Source organism: Mytilus galloprovincialis, chromosome 3, assembly GCF_965363235.1.
Source record: "Mytilus galloprovincialis chromosome 3, xbMytGall1.hap1.1, whole genome shotgun sequence".
NCBI classification, from domain to species: domain Eukaryota; kingdom Metazoa; phylum Mollusca; class Bivalvia; order Mytilida; family Mytilidae; genus Mytilus; species Mytilus galloprovincialis.
Window position 1 is genome coordinate 33,872,411 of NC_134840.1, and position 15,742 is coordinate 33,888,152.

At 31.5% G+C, this 15,742-nt stretch overlaps 1 protein-coding gene across 4 annotated transcripts in view; it reads right to left on the minus strand.

Moving 5' to 3' along the window:
- The window catches only part of LOC143067778 (uncharacterized), a 77,100-nt gene that overhangs the window by 10,197 nt on the left and 51,161 nt on the right, over window positions 1-15,742 (minus strand). For all 4 annotated transcript variants that reach the window (XM_076241315.1, XM_076241316.1, XM_076241317.1 and 1 more), the window contains 6 exons: window positions 10,971-11,014; window positions 9,050-9,155; window positions 7,414-7,484; window positions 6,724-6,858; window positions 5,084-5,240; window positions 560-654 (listed from right to left, as the gene is read on the minus strand). In XM_076241315.1, the coding sequence (XP_076097430.1) occupies window positions 560-654; window positions 5,084-5,240; window positions 6,724-6,858; window positions 7,414-7,484; window positions 9,050-9,155; window positions 10,971-11,014 (608 nt within the window). The remainder of the gene's footprint in view (window positions 1-559; window positions 655-5,083; window positions 5,241-6,723; window positions 6,859-7,413; window positions 7,485-9,049; window positions 9,156-10,970; window positions 11,015-15,742) is intronic.

A 15,742-nucleotide genomic window follows, 5' to 3' on the forward strand; every position in this document is an offset into this window, starting at 1 on the left:
TTTGTTTTAGATTTATGAATTTGACTATCCCTTTGGTATCTTCCGTCCCTCTTTTATATCTTTAATTGAAGCTACGTGGGCTACAGTCATATCTTGCTAATAATTTTCGTTCTCTAAAATTTCATTGTTTCACATTTTTTATGTCGGGTCTCTTTAAAGCCAACTATACGACGATGGACTCTCGTTTATTGAAGGCTGTACGTTTGCCTACTCTTACTTACATTAACTTCATTTCAATTCTAGTGGATATTTGTCTCTTTGGCAATCATACTACATCTTTAAAACCACCACTATGCTTCATTTTTGATTGCATACATCTAATTATTATTTGTTAATGTGTATTTAATAGGTTATGGTTAACTCATGAAATTCATTCTGAATCAAGAGAGCTTAAATGAACAGTTGTTTAATTCAAATAAAATACTCTCTTTATAAAGAAATATGAATATAATAATTATATATAATTATAAATTAAAATATTATTTATTTTTTATAATGATTTTTACCCCTCAAACTATTATCATGATTAAACGTATAACAATTAAAAATTCGCACTCACCCTCTAACAGATCGTATATCTCCCTTGTAGGTTTTATTCAAAAGCATGAAAATTCGAACATTGTGTTCGTATTTTGTGAATGCGGTGTTTTCATCCTGAAAAAGGCAACATGTTAACAAATGACTTTTTGGGGAAGATACTTTAATAATTACACATAAAAACTCATTCTCCCCAATAATACAAATATTGCTGACTTACAGATTTTACCTTGTTGGAAGGTAAATTTCAGAAGTGTATAAATGATTTGTGGTGTTTATTCTGAGTAATTCTTTGTAATCCGATGAAAACAGTAACTCACGGGTTGAATATAATTCAACGTTTAATATTCTTATAGATTATATACAGCAAGAAAGACTGCTAAACAGTTTTCTCATAAACATGTTTAACCCCGCCGCATTTTTGCGCCTGTCCTAAGTCAGGAGCCTCTGGCCTTTGTTAGTCTTGTATTATTTTAACTTTTAGTTTCTTGTGTACAATTTGGAGTTTAGTATGGCGTTCATTATTACTGAACTAGTATATATTTGTTAAGGGGCCAGCTGAAGGACGCCTCCGGGTGCGGGAATTTGGTGACCTTCTGCTGTTGTCTGCTCTATGGTCGGGTTGTTGTCTCTTTAACACATTCCCCTTTTACATCTCAATTTTATTAAAAAAGAATTTGCAAAATATTAAATAAGTTATTTAAAATCTAAAATTTACGTCCAGTGAAAAAAAATTACTCAAAGAGAGTCAACACTAAAGCCAGTTAAATAACAACTCGATAACTTCAATCGTATGAGAAATAAAAGTAGGTACTAAAGTCTTGTTTTAGGAAGGTATACAAATTCCACGATTACTTCTGTTATAAGTATTATAAACTAGAGGCTCTAAAGAGCCTGTGTCGCTCACCTTGGTTTATGTGCATATTAAACAAAGGACACAGATGGATTCATGACAAAATTGTGTTTTGTTGATGGTATTGTGTTTGTAGATTTGACTTTACTAAACATTCTTGCTGATTACAATTATTTCTATCTATAATGAACTTGGTCCAGTAGTTATAGTGGAAAATAATTTGTAAAAATTTACAAAAAATTTCAAAATTTATGAAAATTGCTTAAAATTGACTATAAATAAAGGCAACAGCAGTATACCGCTGTTCAAAACTCATAAATCCATGGACAAAAAACAAAATCGGGGTAATAAACTAAAACCGAGGGAAACGCATTAAATATAAGAGGAGAGCAACGACATAACACCGAAACGTAACACACACAGAAACGGACAAAGCATTAGACAAAACACCACGGGAATAACAAATATAACATGAAAACCAAATACATGAATTTGGGATAGACAAGTACCGTGCCACGTCTTATCTCAATATCTCAAAAATAAGAGAAAACACAAACGACTCAACGTTAAAATGCAACACACACAGAAACGAACAATAATATAACAATGGCCATCTTCCTGACTTGGTACAGGACACTTTTAAAGGGGAATAAAAGTGGTGGGTTGAACCTGGTTTTGTGGCATGCCAAACCTCGCACTTTAATGGCAAAGTTAAATATAACATTGAATTGACAACAAAATATTACAGGACTACAACACAAATAAATAGGAGAACATATTAGACAAAGAAAAACACGATTAATAGATAACAAAAAGCATCAGGTTTAAAATTAATACGCCAAAAACGCGCCTTGTCAACACAAGACTTACAAGTGACGCCCAGATATAAAAGATCGAAAGTGAAAAAAGTACAAAATTGTACATCACTGAAGATCAAAAGTTGAAAAGGGCAATTACTCTTTGAGGGGTCAATTGACCATTTTCATTATGTTGACTTATTTGTAGGTCTTACTTTGCTGTAATTGCAGTTTACAATTTATCTCTAATTATATTCAAGATAATAACCAAAAGCTTCAAAGTTTTCGAAAAAATCAAATTTAGGGGCAGCAACCCAACAACGGGGTGCCTGATTGGTCTGAAAATTGCAGGCAGGTAGATCTTCACCTAATAAACAATTTTGTCATGTCAGATTTGCTCTAAATGCTTTGGGTTTAGATATCTAAGCCAAAATCTACATTTTACCCCAGTTTTTTTATTTTTAGCCATGGCGGCCATCTTGATTGGTTGGCTGGGTCAACGGACACATTTTTAAAACTAGATACCCCAATGATGATTGTGGCCAGGTTTGGTTAAATTTGGCCCAGTAGTTTCAGAGGAGAAGATGTTTGTAAAAGTTAACGACAACAACGGACGACGTGATGAGACAAGAGGAGAAGAATTTTGAAAACGTTAACGACAGCATCAAGTAATGGCTGTAACTCACATGGTTCATTGAGCAAATGTAGAGCTATAACAATTTGAGCTGATCTATAAGATAAATATACGGATTCTTCTGAATAAACTCTGCATAGATATTATTTTTTTAAACAATTTTGATTTGAAGCTATGTTCACATCTTTGTCATCTTTGTCATTATTTTTAGACCGATAGAAGACAATTATTTAACATTTGCGTTTGAGTTTTATGTACAACTTGTTTCATTCACATTTACCACATATCATGGTACAGTAAATTTTGAATATGCCAGTCTTAATTAGATTACGCTTTCATCTAAGGATAAATGGAATGACAATGGAAAGCGACATGAGCCTTAGTCTTTTTTTAGTGTAGGAACTTATTAGGGGTTGGTTGAAAACAAAACTTTACGATAAAAGAGATGATTTCGGCTTCCCAATTATGAACTTTGCATTTTTATGTAGCAACATGCCTGCATACAGAGGATATATCTCCCAAATGATACAATATTCAGGGGCTTGTATTCCCTATCATGATTTCCTTGAAAGCAGGATCTGCTTACCCTTCCGGTGCACCTGAGATCACCTTCAGTTATTGGTGGGGTTCGTGTTGCTTATTCTTTAGTTTTCTATTTTGTGTTTGTATACTATTATTTTTCTGTTCGTCTTTTTCCGTTTTTAGCAATGGCGTTGTCAGGTTATTTTCGATCTATGAATTTGACTATCTTTCTGGTATTTTTCGCCCCTCTTTTAAGCGACTGCAAACATTTAAAATTCGTCACATCAACATAATGTACTTTAAAATTAATTTGCTATTTGAAACATTTATTAAAACGATGATTAGACGACGGCATGATTGCAATATAAATAAAATGACATTTTCACAACTAAAAAAAATCAAACAAAACGAAACACAAATATACATTCTTAAGTTACTTTTTGAACAAATAAAAGCTTTAAATTTTCTGAATACTTTTTTTATACACTAAATTCAAATCCACCTTTATAAAATTTATGTCATCTGCAAAACGTTATTATTGGTTTTACCATTTGGTTATCATGACGAACTACATAAATGACAATCATTCTGAGAGTACTGCATAGCAACACTGTCCCCCCGATTAAAAATTCATTGTGGTGGATCAAATGCTAATGTAATTGGTAACTAATATTAAAAAAGAATAAAATTTCCTGACCACTGAATTTGTTTTTGCTAAGATACGTGAATAGTTTTTCTTGTGAATAAAAATTCACCAAAGGAGAGGAAAAACACATCGACAGAATTGTTTTTCAATAATTTACATTACTTTCGTGGTTCACCTGTACCTTCGAAAGCCGCAAAAAATTGGTATCCAACGAATAATAATGAATCCACAGTCACACATATCAAGTCAATTTATTGAAACAAGACGTAAAAATGGTGGAAAATGATTATATTTGGGGGATTTTCTAGGTTCTAGGAACATTTTCTGCATAAATCATGAGACCGAGCAAAATTCGAACTTGATCTGCAATATGTCTGGTAAAACTATATACCAAAATTGCGAAGAAAAAAAAAAAAAGGACCAAACCACTGCACAAAATCATCCGAACAGCACAACATTCGCACATGATTTATAACTGGTTAGGTTAAAGTATATACAAAGGACGAAGACAAAAGTGTGAAAATTGATTTGCTGGATTGCAAACCTTAAGTCCACTTTGGCTTTGTCCACATTGGACTAAAACATGTGTTATACGATAACCATATGATATGATTTTTTAAATGTTTATAGATTTCAGTAACCCAAACATTTTCCATTTAGTAGGATATGAACATATTTGATGTTGTCTCTCTTCTTATGTATATTCAATATGTGGTAAAAATATTAAAACAAATTTTAATGAAATAATATCTGTATTTTCATGCCTCTACCGGTGTTATTGCTACTGTGATGGTGATTCCATTGGGATCTAATAGTCCCCCAGTAGAGGTATGGATCCAGTCATAGAAGAATAGTAACGGTATCAATGTTACTGCAATAGCATCATATTTTAACAATTAATATATTTTAAGTGATACTCGATACTAAATGTTCGAAAACCCTAAACATAATACAGCCATTAACGAGTTGAAAATACAAAAAGTAAAGGGAACATTGTAATTCATGAATTAGAAAAAGGTCTAGTTAAAAATAATTACTAAAATATTTTAATTTAAAACGAATTTCAAAACATTTTTCTTTCAATTTTATCCTACCGTATCTTCAGATCTTAACATATCTTCCATTTTATCAGTCAAATAGTTTCGGACATCAGTGAAACGTTGCCTTTGATCAAGGTTTTCTCTAGTTGCAGCATGTGAAACCAATAATTCTACTTGATCGTTAACCACTTCAAGAGGTCTTTTCATCGCACTGAAAATGAGTTAGCCGTATCAATATTTCAAAATGTTTAAAAGGGACAGATCTCACTGTTCGGCCTAATATTCTTAATATTACAGGATGTAGCAGGCTAGTATTTGCAAGGTGATACACCCCATCTTATGATTTATGTTTCATTTGAAACAATTCAGAATATCATCAAACAGGATGTGACTGCCCGACACGTATTAAACCTGTTTACATTGGTTGTGTTTGTGTTGCTTAGTCTTTAGTATCTATGTTGTGTCTTGTATACTATTGTTTGTTTGTTTGCACTTTTCTTTTTTAGCCATGGCGTTGTCAGTTTATTTTCGATCTATGAGTTTGAATGTCTCTATGGTATCTTTCATCATTACAAATTCACGGAAAAAATTAAGCAACAGTAGTTAACATATATAAATAGTCACGTTTGTCATGGAATCTATTTTGAACCCGTCCATCTGTGTCAATATCTGAGAAAAAAAATATGGGCCAGACCATCTTGTACAATTGTTATTATTAAGTTCACTTGGGTGTATCCGATGCAAGCTAATCTAAATGTGGATAATTGAGTGACAGGACATCATCAATATACCTTAAAGTAAGATTAAACAACTTAACTGTGGATGTTTTTGAGAAGGCTCTGTATGAATACCAGATATGATTAAAACAAGAAGATTCCTCGGACGATATACAGAGGTGATAATAAAAACTACAAATAGCAACCAGAACAAGAAGTGCCGTTGATTGTTATTTAACCTTCATCTAACATAAATAACGTCTTCTTCGTAATTATATTTTGCATTCTTTTTTGTTTTGTAAATAAATTCTTACTGGTTAAAACCAAACGTTTTGAGGTCAGTATGAAGTATATCATACACTTCCTGAATTCGCACAATATGTCCTTTTTTAATAGAGGCAGGCCGATTGATAGTGTGATATATGTGTAAATACACATCAATTTCCGTTCCGGATTCAGTTTGCGTTGTTACATCTTATGAATAGTGTAATGGGTGTAATCGTTTATGCACACCACCTTCAGTCCATAGTTGGCCGTTTACATGGCATATTTCAACTTATTCACCTTCCAGTGACTCTTTTGAAACTAAACGAATTTCTATTTTGCTATATAAAATTCAAAATGATTATATATGTATGCCTATGGACATTTAGCAAACAATAATACATTTATCAGTCATTCCTTTTCGAAAGTCCTCTATATAGCTATAAAAAGTACCATGCTTATAATTTGCATAATTTGAATATTTTAAAATCTTGATCAAATCAAATTTGGATTTGGCGAATATGTGAAATAGATTAACGAGACGTTGATATGAGAATTGGAACTGGTTACAAAAGTGATTTAACCATGTTTCTATAATGAGTATCTCTTTTTGTTATTTTAATTTTTTGCATTATAGGATCAACTTTTCAAATTTTGATATGGGCTTGCCCTCACCACATAACACATATTTTGACTTTATGAATTAATACGTACTTGTCTCTTATAAATGGAGAAACTTTGCATTCTTCCACAAGATATTTCACAACATCTAAATGCCCTGCAGAAGCTGCTACGTGAAGGGGTGTATTCTTCATGTAATCTCCAACGTCAAAATATGGATACTCAGATCTAAAAAAAATAGGTATCACAATATTGGGATTTGTAGAGTCAATTTAGCAAATAAAACAACAACTTGTTGAAAGTCATTGAGGTAACTGTAAATGAACTGTTGTGATCAGATAGTCTTCCTTCAATTAAATGTTTATTTTATGTTTAATCTAATGCAGACAGTCATGCTAAAATACAAACTAGTTTTTTTTAACTATACAAGTATTCAAATTTCATGTTTCGATGTACATTTGATGACTATTCATTTATTTTATTTCTAAATACTTTTCTTTGAGAAATAAGCCAAAAAACTGCATTTTACCCCAATGTTCTATATTTTTAGCCATTTGTTCTTTTCACATAACAGAAAAAAACACACAAACTTAATTCTTATTACACGAAACATCATTCAGCTGAAGTTTGGTTTGAATCGGTTTAGTAGTTTCAGAGGAGAAGATATTTGAAAAATGTACACCGGACGGACGAAGATGGACGCCAAGTGATGGCATCGGTAATTTAAAAACGTACGAGTAAATAGTATTATAACAATTATATAGTGCCTATATTCAAACTTACTTTTTAATAGTTTCCACATCACCTATTGCTGCCGCCTCAAATAATAAGTACAAATTTGACCGGTCTGTTACCTAAAGCAAACACACAACTTTTTTTTTTAACAAGTTTTTGATGCCGCATAATAACTACAAACGTTCTCAAAAGAATTGGTCTAATTATAAATATTGAGCCTGAGTGTATGTTATTCTAAATTTAGAATTCTAGTCACAGTGGAAATATACTGCAAAGCAAGGTAAATTCGTCATTTTTAATTTCGGAGTGCCTTTACTTGATATATTCATTACATAATAGAGCCACACAAACTGCAACTGTAAGCAATCGTATTAACCCGTGTTCAGAAGTCCTTGAGTTAAAAAGTCTGACAAAGAGTATGTTTCAACCAATATAAATAAGTCTAACTCTGAAGGTTTACAAAAAAAAAATGTTTACAATTACATTTTCTATCACAGTCTATTAATCAAGAAGTTTAGATATTGCATACTAAAATAGATATTGCTGACTAAAACTGTGAAGGGTTTTCAAAACTTTGTATATAAATGCTTGCACACACATTTACATCCTTGGCTTTCATAAAAATTTAGGTTTGAGGGTTCCCGATGATGGAAAATAAAATCAAGAGTTTCGGGACGGATTCAATTTTGTACATTTTATAACTATTTTCATTTTTTGAGGACAATTTCATTAGAAGAGATTTAAAAAAAAATACATTTCATCCTCTATTAGTCTATAGTTCAGTATGTTATATTCAAGGTTTTGGAACAACAGTCTGTGATAAAAAAAATATATATACTTAGTACAAAATGTTATATATTTTAAGTGCTACACTCAATTGTATATGCATGATAATAAAATCTATATAAATGAAAAGTTTTAAATGAATATTTAGGATTGAGCGTTCCAGATGAAGGTCAATTAAGAAAATAACGAAATAAAATAAAATATCACTTTCATCAAGTATCACAGATTCAAGTTATCTACCAATGTTGGTGAACCCTGATTTTTTTTTTATCTCCTATAAATTTCTATAAATATGATTGTTCAAAAAGCAACCGCGGGGAGAACGTGTACATTCAATATTAGGTTAGTAGGCGGGGATTATTTCAATACACGGTAAGTAACGGTTTTACGTCCCTTTATTACAAAAACACGGTGTTGAGAAAAAATCTTACTAGAAAGAATTTTGTTTGGTTATTAATGATCTTGTTGCAAAAACTCCCATGATTAATGTTACTCAATTAACTTCTATTTGAAGCCGTTAAGCAAATATAGGATCTAATGATTGTTTTTCCATTGAAATTTTAGACATTTAATAGGTTTATGAAATTTCACAAGACGAGTACAGTTCTACATAATCATGAAATAATTTATCATTTATCAGAACTTGTTATATAAGAATATATATCAAGATGACGTCTGAAGCGATGGTGATGAAAAACGTTCTTAGCAAAATAACATCTTCATAAAGAAAAATTATCAGCTCTAATCTTCTCTCATTGATTATGAGTCATGAAAAGCAAATATGTGCTAAATATGAAGCACATAAACACCCAATTAAACATAAAACATAGAAAAAAATTTATCTTGGTTGTAATCAAGTTTATTTTATCAAAATTATTCAAATTTAATCTTGTCTTACCTGTGGCGGTGCCACTTGTTGCTTCATTTTTGGAGTAAAACTTTTAGTTGATTTACTCTTTGATGACAATATTTTTCGGGTCATAAAATGTACTCTGCTTTTATTTCTGGAAATTAAAATCACAATATCAAAATGAAAGATAATAAAGTAAAGATCTGGTTTAAACATGGCTTTCTAATGCGTATACTTGATTTCATTTAATAATTTTCTTACCAATAAAAACCAATAAAAACTTTCTAATTATAATCCTGGTACCTTTGATAACTATTCTAATCGTTTTGTTTCCTCCGAATCAGATCTGATAATTTTTTATGCATGTCTGGCATTCAACTTTTACTCCATTACAGTTTCTGTTATATGAAAAGATTACGCTGTATTTGGCAAAACTTTTGAATTTGGGGTTCGCAATTAACTTCAAATTTGTACTTTATTTGGTGTTTTTTTTTCGAGTGTCCCTGTTGAGTTTTTTTGAAGATAAGACGCGCGTCTGGAGTGCGATATTTTAAAAGTCACATGAAACTTGTGAATGTGTTTATATACTTGAAAAGTCTACTAAATCTATTCACTATGTGGCACGGGGTCTACGCGCTCTATGTTGATTGTGTTTCAATGTCACGATCCTGTAGACTTCGACAACAAACTCGCAAATTCATAAGCTTGCAATCAACAATCAAAAAATGAATTTGCTAATAATACGTTATAAATTCGTAATAAATGTAAATAAAAATCGTGCATACAGGACTTATTGTAATACTAGTATATTTATCGAACTCATGAAAAAAGGACGTCAGTATATTGCAATAAGACGATCACCGACATCATACTACTATGACATGTACATGCATATTAATATTTTTGTGAAAGACTTTCCTATTCCAGACCAGTCGTTTTATTATTGTTATATAAGAGAACGACCATTTAACTCCAAGTGGGGTCATGTGTTTTTCCTAAAAAGATATTCTGATCCCCAATTGGATGAAGAAAACATGGTATAATTTTCTATGTTGTGTCTTGTATACTATTATTTGTGTGTTATAGTTATCAATAATTTTTATAACTAAAAAATTACAAAAAACTATTTTCATATGACTTAAAAGCTTGTATCTATGATGAGATTATGACATACATGATTCTATCATAAAATAAGATGATGTGGTATGATAGCAAATTTCGTGAAGGTTAACAATTATATGTCACCATACGGCCTTCAACAATAAACGAAACCAAAACTTGACGTGGTTTTGTACTTTTACATTCCGTCATTGTTATTGTGCGAAAGTCAAACAAGTGAGAGGTTTAGCTAGCTATAAATCCAGGTTTAATCAACAATTTTCTAATAAGGAAAATGTCTGTATCAAGTCAGGAATATGACAGTTATAAGCTATTCTTTTGATGTGTTTGAGCTTTTGATTTTTCCATATGATTACGTACTTACCGTTTTGAATTTTCCTTAGAGTCTTGCATTTTTATCATTTTACTTTTTGGTAACTATTTACTTAAGGCTAAAACCAAACGATTACTTCATAAAAACCTTGATGAAAATTTCTCCTGTTTGAAAGTTCGCATATTTTTTTGGCACGGTATAAACGTTTGATAACTTGTGTTATCCTTCAATTATGTCAAGTTCAAACCGTTATACATGTATATCAAAATTTAAGTCATGCAAATATGTTTTTCTTCGCGTGTTTCGAAAGTGCTCATGAAGGTTGACTCTGTATAAATAATATTATCATATGCCCTGAAAAGCACTCACGCCTATCATGAGTCAGCAAATTGTGTCGCAGATATTGACATATTTGTTGATCTTGTTTTGTTGTTAAATTTGTTGTTATTAGTTTCAGCCTTCATTTTTTAAATTTCGAAATGATAGGCAACAACTCGAAAATTGGTGAAAAATTGTCATTTTATATTTTCATAATACCTTTTTACATTATCTGTTTTATCTTCGTCAGAAAACAAGCGTTTCTACAAGAAATGCATAATATGTTAAGCAAATCGACATAAAAGTACTTTCATCATTCTATTGACTACATATATTCATACACGATTTCAACTTACCATGTATACCTTTTTTACAAGCAGTAACTCTTGGCTGAAATATTGACATTCACGAGACAACGATATAAATGTTTAAGTTCAGAAAATTCAAATTATTCATTATAAAATAAGAACGTGGTGTGACTGTCTATCAGACAACCCACTACCAGAAACCCAAACACATTGAAACAAGCAATCATAGGACGCCAAACAGCTTCAAACAAACATCAAAACCCAATCCGAATAAAAAGCTATAAAAGGCCTCGAAATGACTAATGTATATCAATTCATAAGAAACAAGAATGTGTCCCCAGTACACGGATGCCCCATCCGCACCATTATTTTCAATGTTCAGCGGACCGTGAAAATGAGGGAAAATCTCTAATTTGGATTTTTATGTCTTGTCAAATAAAAAAAAAACACAAAAGTAAATATGATAAAGACTAGCGTAACAACAAAAAACACATTAAACCTCCCACAAAACAAAACACAAACAAACAGATAACAAGAAATGAAAATAACAAACTTCACTTAAACCATAGATCAAGAATTGCATATTTTTCCAATTAATGGCAACCAATGTCATGATCAAGATCGTAACAAATTCCAAGATTCTCAGGATTGAATGATATATCATTGACGAGAAAATACAGAATAGATAACATTACGGGATATGGGATATATGCATGACACACAGTCTTGATGTATAAATAGAAATAGATGCAGGTTGTACACTTTCATTTAAAGATCATGCGTTATAACACAAAATGAGCAGTCTGGGCTTACAGTTGTCAATCAATGAGTTTTCCATTTTATGTTTGTGCTGTTTATGCATTTAATCATATATCTCTTCATGCCTTATATACCACGTACTGTGATATGACGCTAAATAAAAACTGACGAGGAAAGGTAACACTTTGTCGAGACAAGGTGGTATAGCGGTCGGGGCATAGTACAAGGCGACTTGAAGCCACGCTATCTCAGGAGCATTAGTTCGAATTAAGGCTAGTGAAGAACAGATTACAGATCTAACATAATTGGACTGTTTTTTAGAAAAATTATATATATATCAGCAGTGACAGCGCTAGTAAAAGTGATGAATTGAAATCATTATTATCTTTCATAAATTTTCTTATATGGTACCAGCATGAGGATTCTTAATTATTTTCAATTGTCTATTTTCGTATGTATTGGAATGATAATACTTGGAATTCGAACAATTGAAGATCATCATTAATACGGAAACTACATCATTTCAAGAATTATCAAGTAAGTTGAAATTAATTCATGAAAATTTAAGAAAGCTGATAAATATTTCAATATTGTGGATGAGCAGCAAGCCGTCAACCCACAAGAACTTATGATAAATTATTCACAAAATGTTTACAGTGTTTGAAAATCCCTTATTTCATTATGGAAACAAAAATGAAATGAGAAAAAATAAAAAAAATGTATTATTGTGTTGTATTATGGTCGGGGAAAAGAAATGCCAGTTATTCAAAGGAAGTTCAAACAAAAAAAACACAATCCCGGAGAACACACATATGACGTTGGTATTCTCCAAGAGCATGATATTTGCAATTTTGAGGCTGAAATTAAATTGTTGAGAAATAAAGCTAACAGATATAAACATAACTACAAAAAACTAGACGCTCTAAAGGGCCTGTGTCGCTCACCTGGGTCTATGTGAATATTAAACAAAGGACACAGATGGATTCATGACGAAAATGGGTTTTGGTAATGGTGACGTGTTTGTAGATCTCACTTTACTGAACATGCTTGCTACTTGGCCCAGTAGTTACAGTGTCAGTGGAAAAAGTTAGTAAAAATTTACCAATTTTATGAATATTGTTAAAAATTTACTATAAAGGACAATAACTCATTAGGGGGTCAATTGACCATTTTGGTCATGTTGACTTATTTTTAGGTCGTACTTTGCTGTAAATTATTGATGTTAACAGTTTATCTCTATCTATAATAATATTCAAGATATTAACCAAAAACGGCAAAATTTCCTTAAAATTACCATTTCAGGAACAACAACCTAACAACGGGTTGTCCGAATCATCTGCAATGTTAAGGGCAGATATATCTTGACCTGGTTAACAATTTTACCCCTTGTCAGATTTGCTCTTAATGCTTCGGTTTTGGAGTTATAAGCCAAAAACTGCATTTTACCCCTATGTTCTATTTTAAGCCATGGTGGCCATTTTGGTTGGTTGGCCGGGTCACCGGACACAATTTTATTAACTAGATACCCTAATAATGATTTTGGCCATGTTTGGTTAAATTTGGTCCAGTAGTTTCAGAGCAGAAGATTTTTGTAAAAGTTAACGACGACGGACGACAGACGACGGACGACGACGGACGCCAAGTGATGAGAAAAGCTCACTTGGCCCTGTGGGCCAGGTGAGCTAAAAATAAATCTGTACAAATCTGGAAACAGAAACAGCTTTGGCTTGAAGAATACGAAGAAAATATCGGTAATTTCTCAGTTTCTGAAGAAAACACACAGTTTGAAAACGAATATAGAAAGAAGAACTTACCACAGAAATAAGGAAAGTACAAAGAAATTAACCCTGAACAACAAATAATACAACATTAACATTACAAACCAAGTATCACATAATCCCCGCAGAAATTTACAACACTGAAATACATCAAAATTTCAATACAAATGCGAATCCGAATATCTATATATTGAGATTACGAAGAAATCCTGCAACAGATAGAAGACAACAAAATTTCGTTATTGATTAATATGGTACTAAATACATAGGGAAAACGTACAAAACCATTTTTAGGACAACGCATGGTGAAGGACAAGAGCGGAGGGACAACGGACCGCAATATACGACACAAAATTCAATCATCAGATAAAAAGAATACCGAGGTGACGTTCCCAAAGGACATAGCCTAACAACCACGGAAAAATCACCCAAGAATAATATACTTGTCGCATAAAAAAAAAACTTAAGGGAAATATATCTTTTATAAAGAGGATTAAAATTACCAAAAGATACATGTGAAGATTTAGAAAAAAACACTTACAACATTAAAAACGAATTCAGTTACAAGCATTAACAATGTCAACTACCATTTGAAACCCACGAGGAGAAAATAACTTTGCAAAATTAAAATTCAGATAAATCAATATTAGTAAAAGAAGCGGATAAAAGTTACAATAAACCATTACATTTTATGGGCGCAGCAATTTTATGAAGACAACATGGTATTAAGAATTAAGAGTATAGCTAATCCTGATTGGTTGATATGTGCGCCCGTTTTTTTTTTATTATTAGAGACTTCCTGCATTTTACATTTTAACATAGGCCAAAAAATTATTTTCCTTCGCCCTAATAGTCCAGTCAATTTAGCATAAATTTGACCCTAACCTTAAAGTAATTGCAACAAAAGATTTTTAAGTTATAATCTTTAGCATTATGTCCCAAATATTCACAGAAAAAATCCAATTAAATCTTACTTGAGTAAGACTAAAAAATCCCGATCTAAAATTCCTATGGAGATTTCCATTAAAAAAAAGGGATATTTTTAAAATGTCAAGGTAAAGAATCATAATTTAATAAAAATTAAGCATATATTCTTCTTTTTGTGGTATCCCAAGCCCAGTTGTCAGCACTTCTGTGTTGACTTGAGTTATCATTGATATGTTCATAAATATAAATTAACTGTGAACAAATTTTAAAATTTGGCAACACGTTTTGGAATTTTTGGTCCTCAACTTCGTACTTTATTTGGCCCTATAAATTTGTTTTGATTCGAGCGTCACTGATAAGTCTTTTAGAGACGAAAAGCACGTTTGGCGTAAATATATATTTTAATCCTGGTATCCATGATGAGTATATTTAATGTTTCTTTAAATAAGGTAGACGCTGAACAATTATAATATACAGATATAAAAAATACCATTCTTTCACATTATTTTTTCAAAATGGTCTCAAAGCCACAAATTTGCAATTTCTTTAATTAAAAATGCACAAAAAAAAATATACCCATAACACTATGGTTTTGTGAGCAGAAGATTATATAATATAGTCAGATACGAACTTATCAACCCACCAAAGTATCATACTTTACATAAATTTGAAGAAAATCAACAAAAACTGACCAAAAAACCAATAATTTTTGCGGAGTTATCTCCTCTTCCAATGTTAATTTCCATAGGAAATTAAAAATGCTGAATTTGAGTTTCCTCAAGTTAGATTTTATGGGACTTTTTTCTGTGTATATTTAGGGCTTTAAGCTAGATTATATCTAAAATATTTTCTGTTGCAATTAGTTTGAGGTTAAAATCTAGTTCGACTGGACTATAACATAATTGTCTTTTCAACGCAAGGATGACTGTATCTCGAAAAAGGCTATCATTGTAGCCTATGGAGAATTTAATTGTTTGGTAATGCGGTTGTAATCATGAACCGTGTGTTTTACAGAGATGAAAATTTATAAATTATGTTGCAAGATGAATTGACAAATAAAAAAGTGGACAAACAATAAAGTAGAATGATTAAAAAATAACTAAAGAAACACAAGACGGACCTAAATAAAGAAGAGATGGATTACATTTCAAACTGAAAATTTTCAGAGAGCTTTTTCTATGACTTACCTAAAAATCACAAAAGTTAGTAAATTCAGATG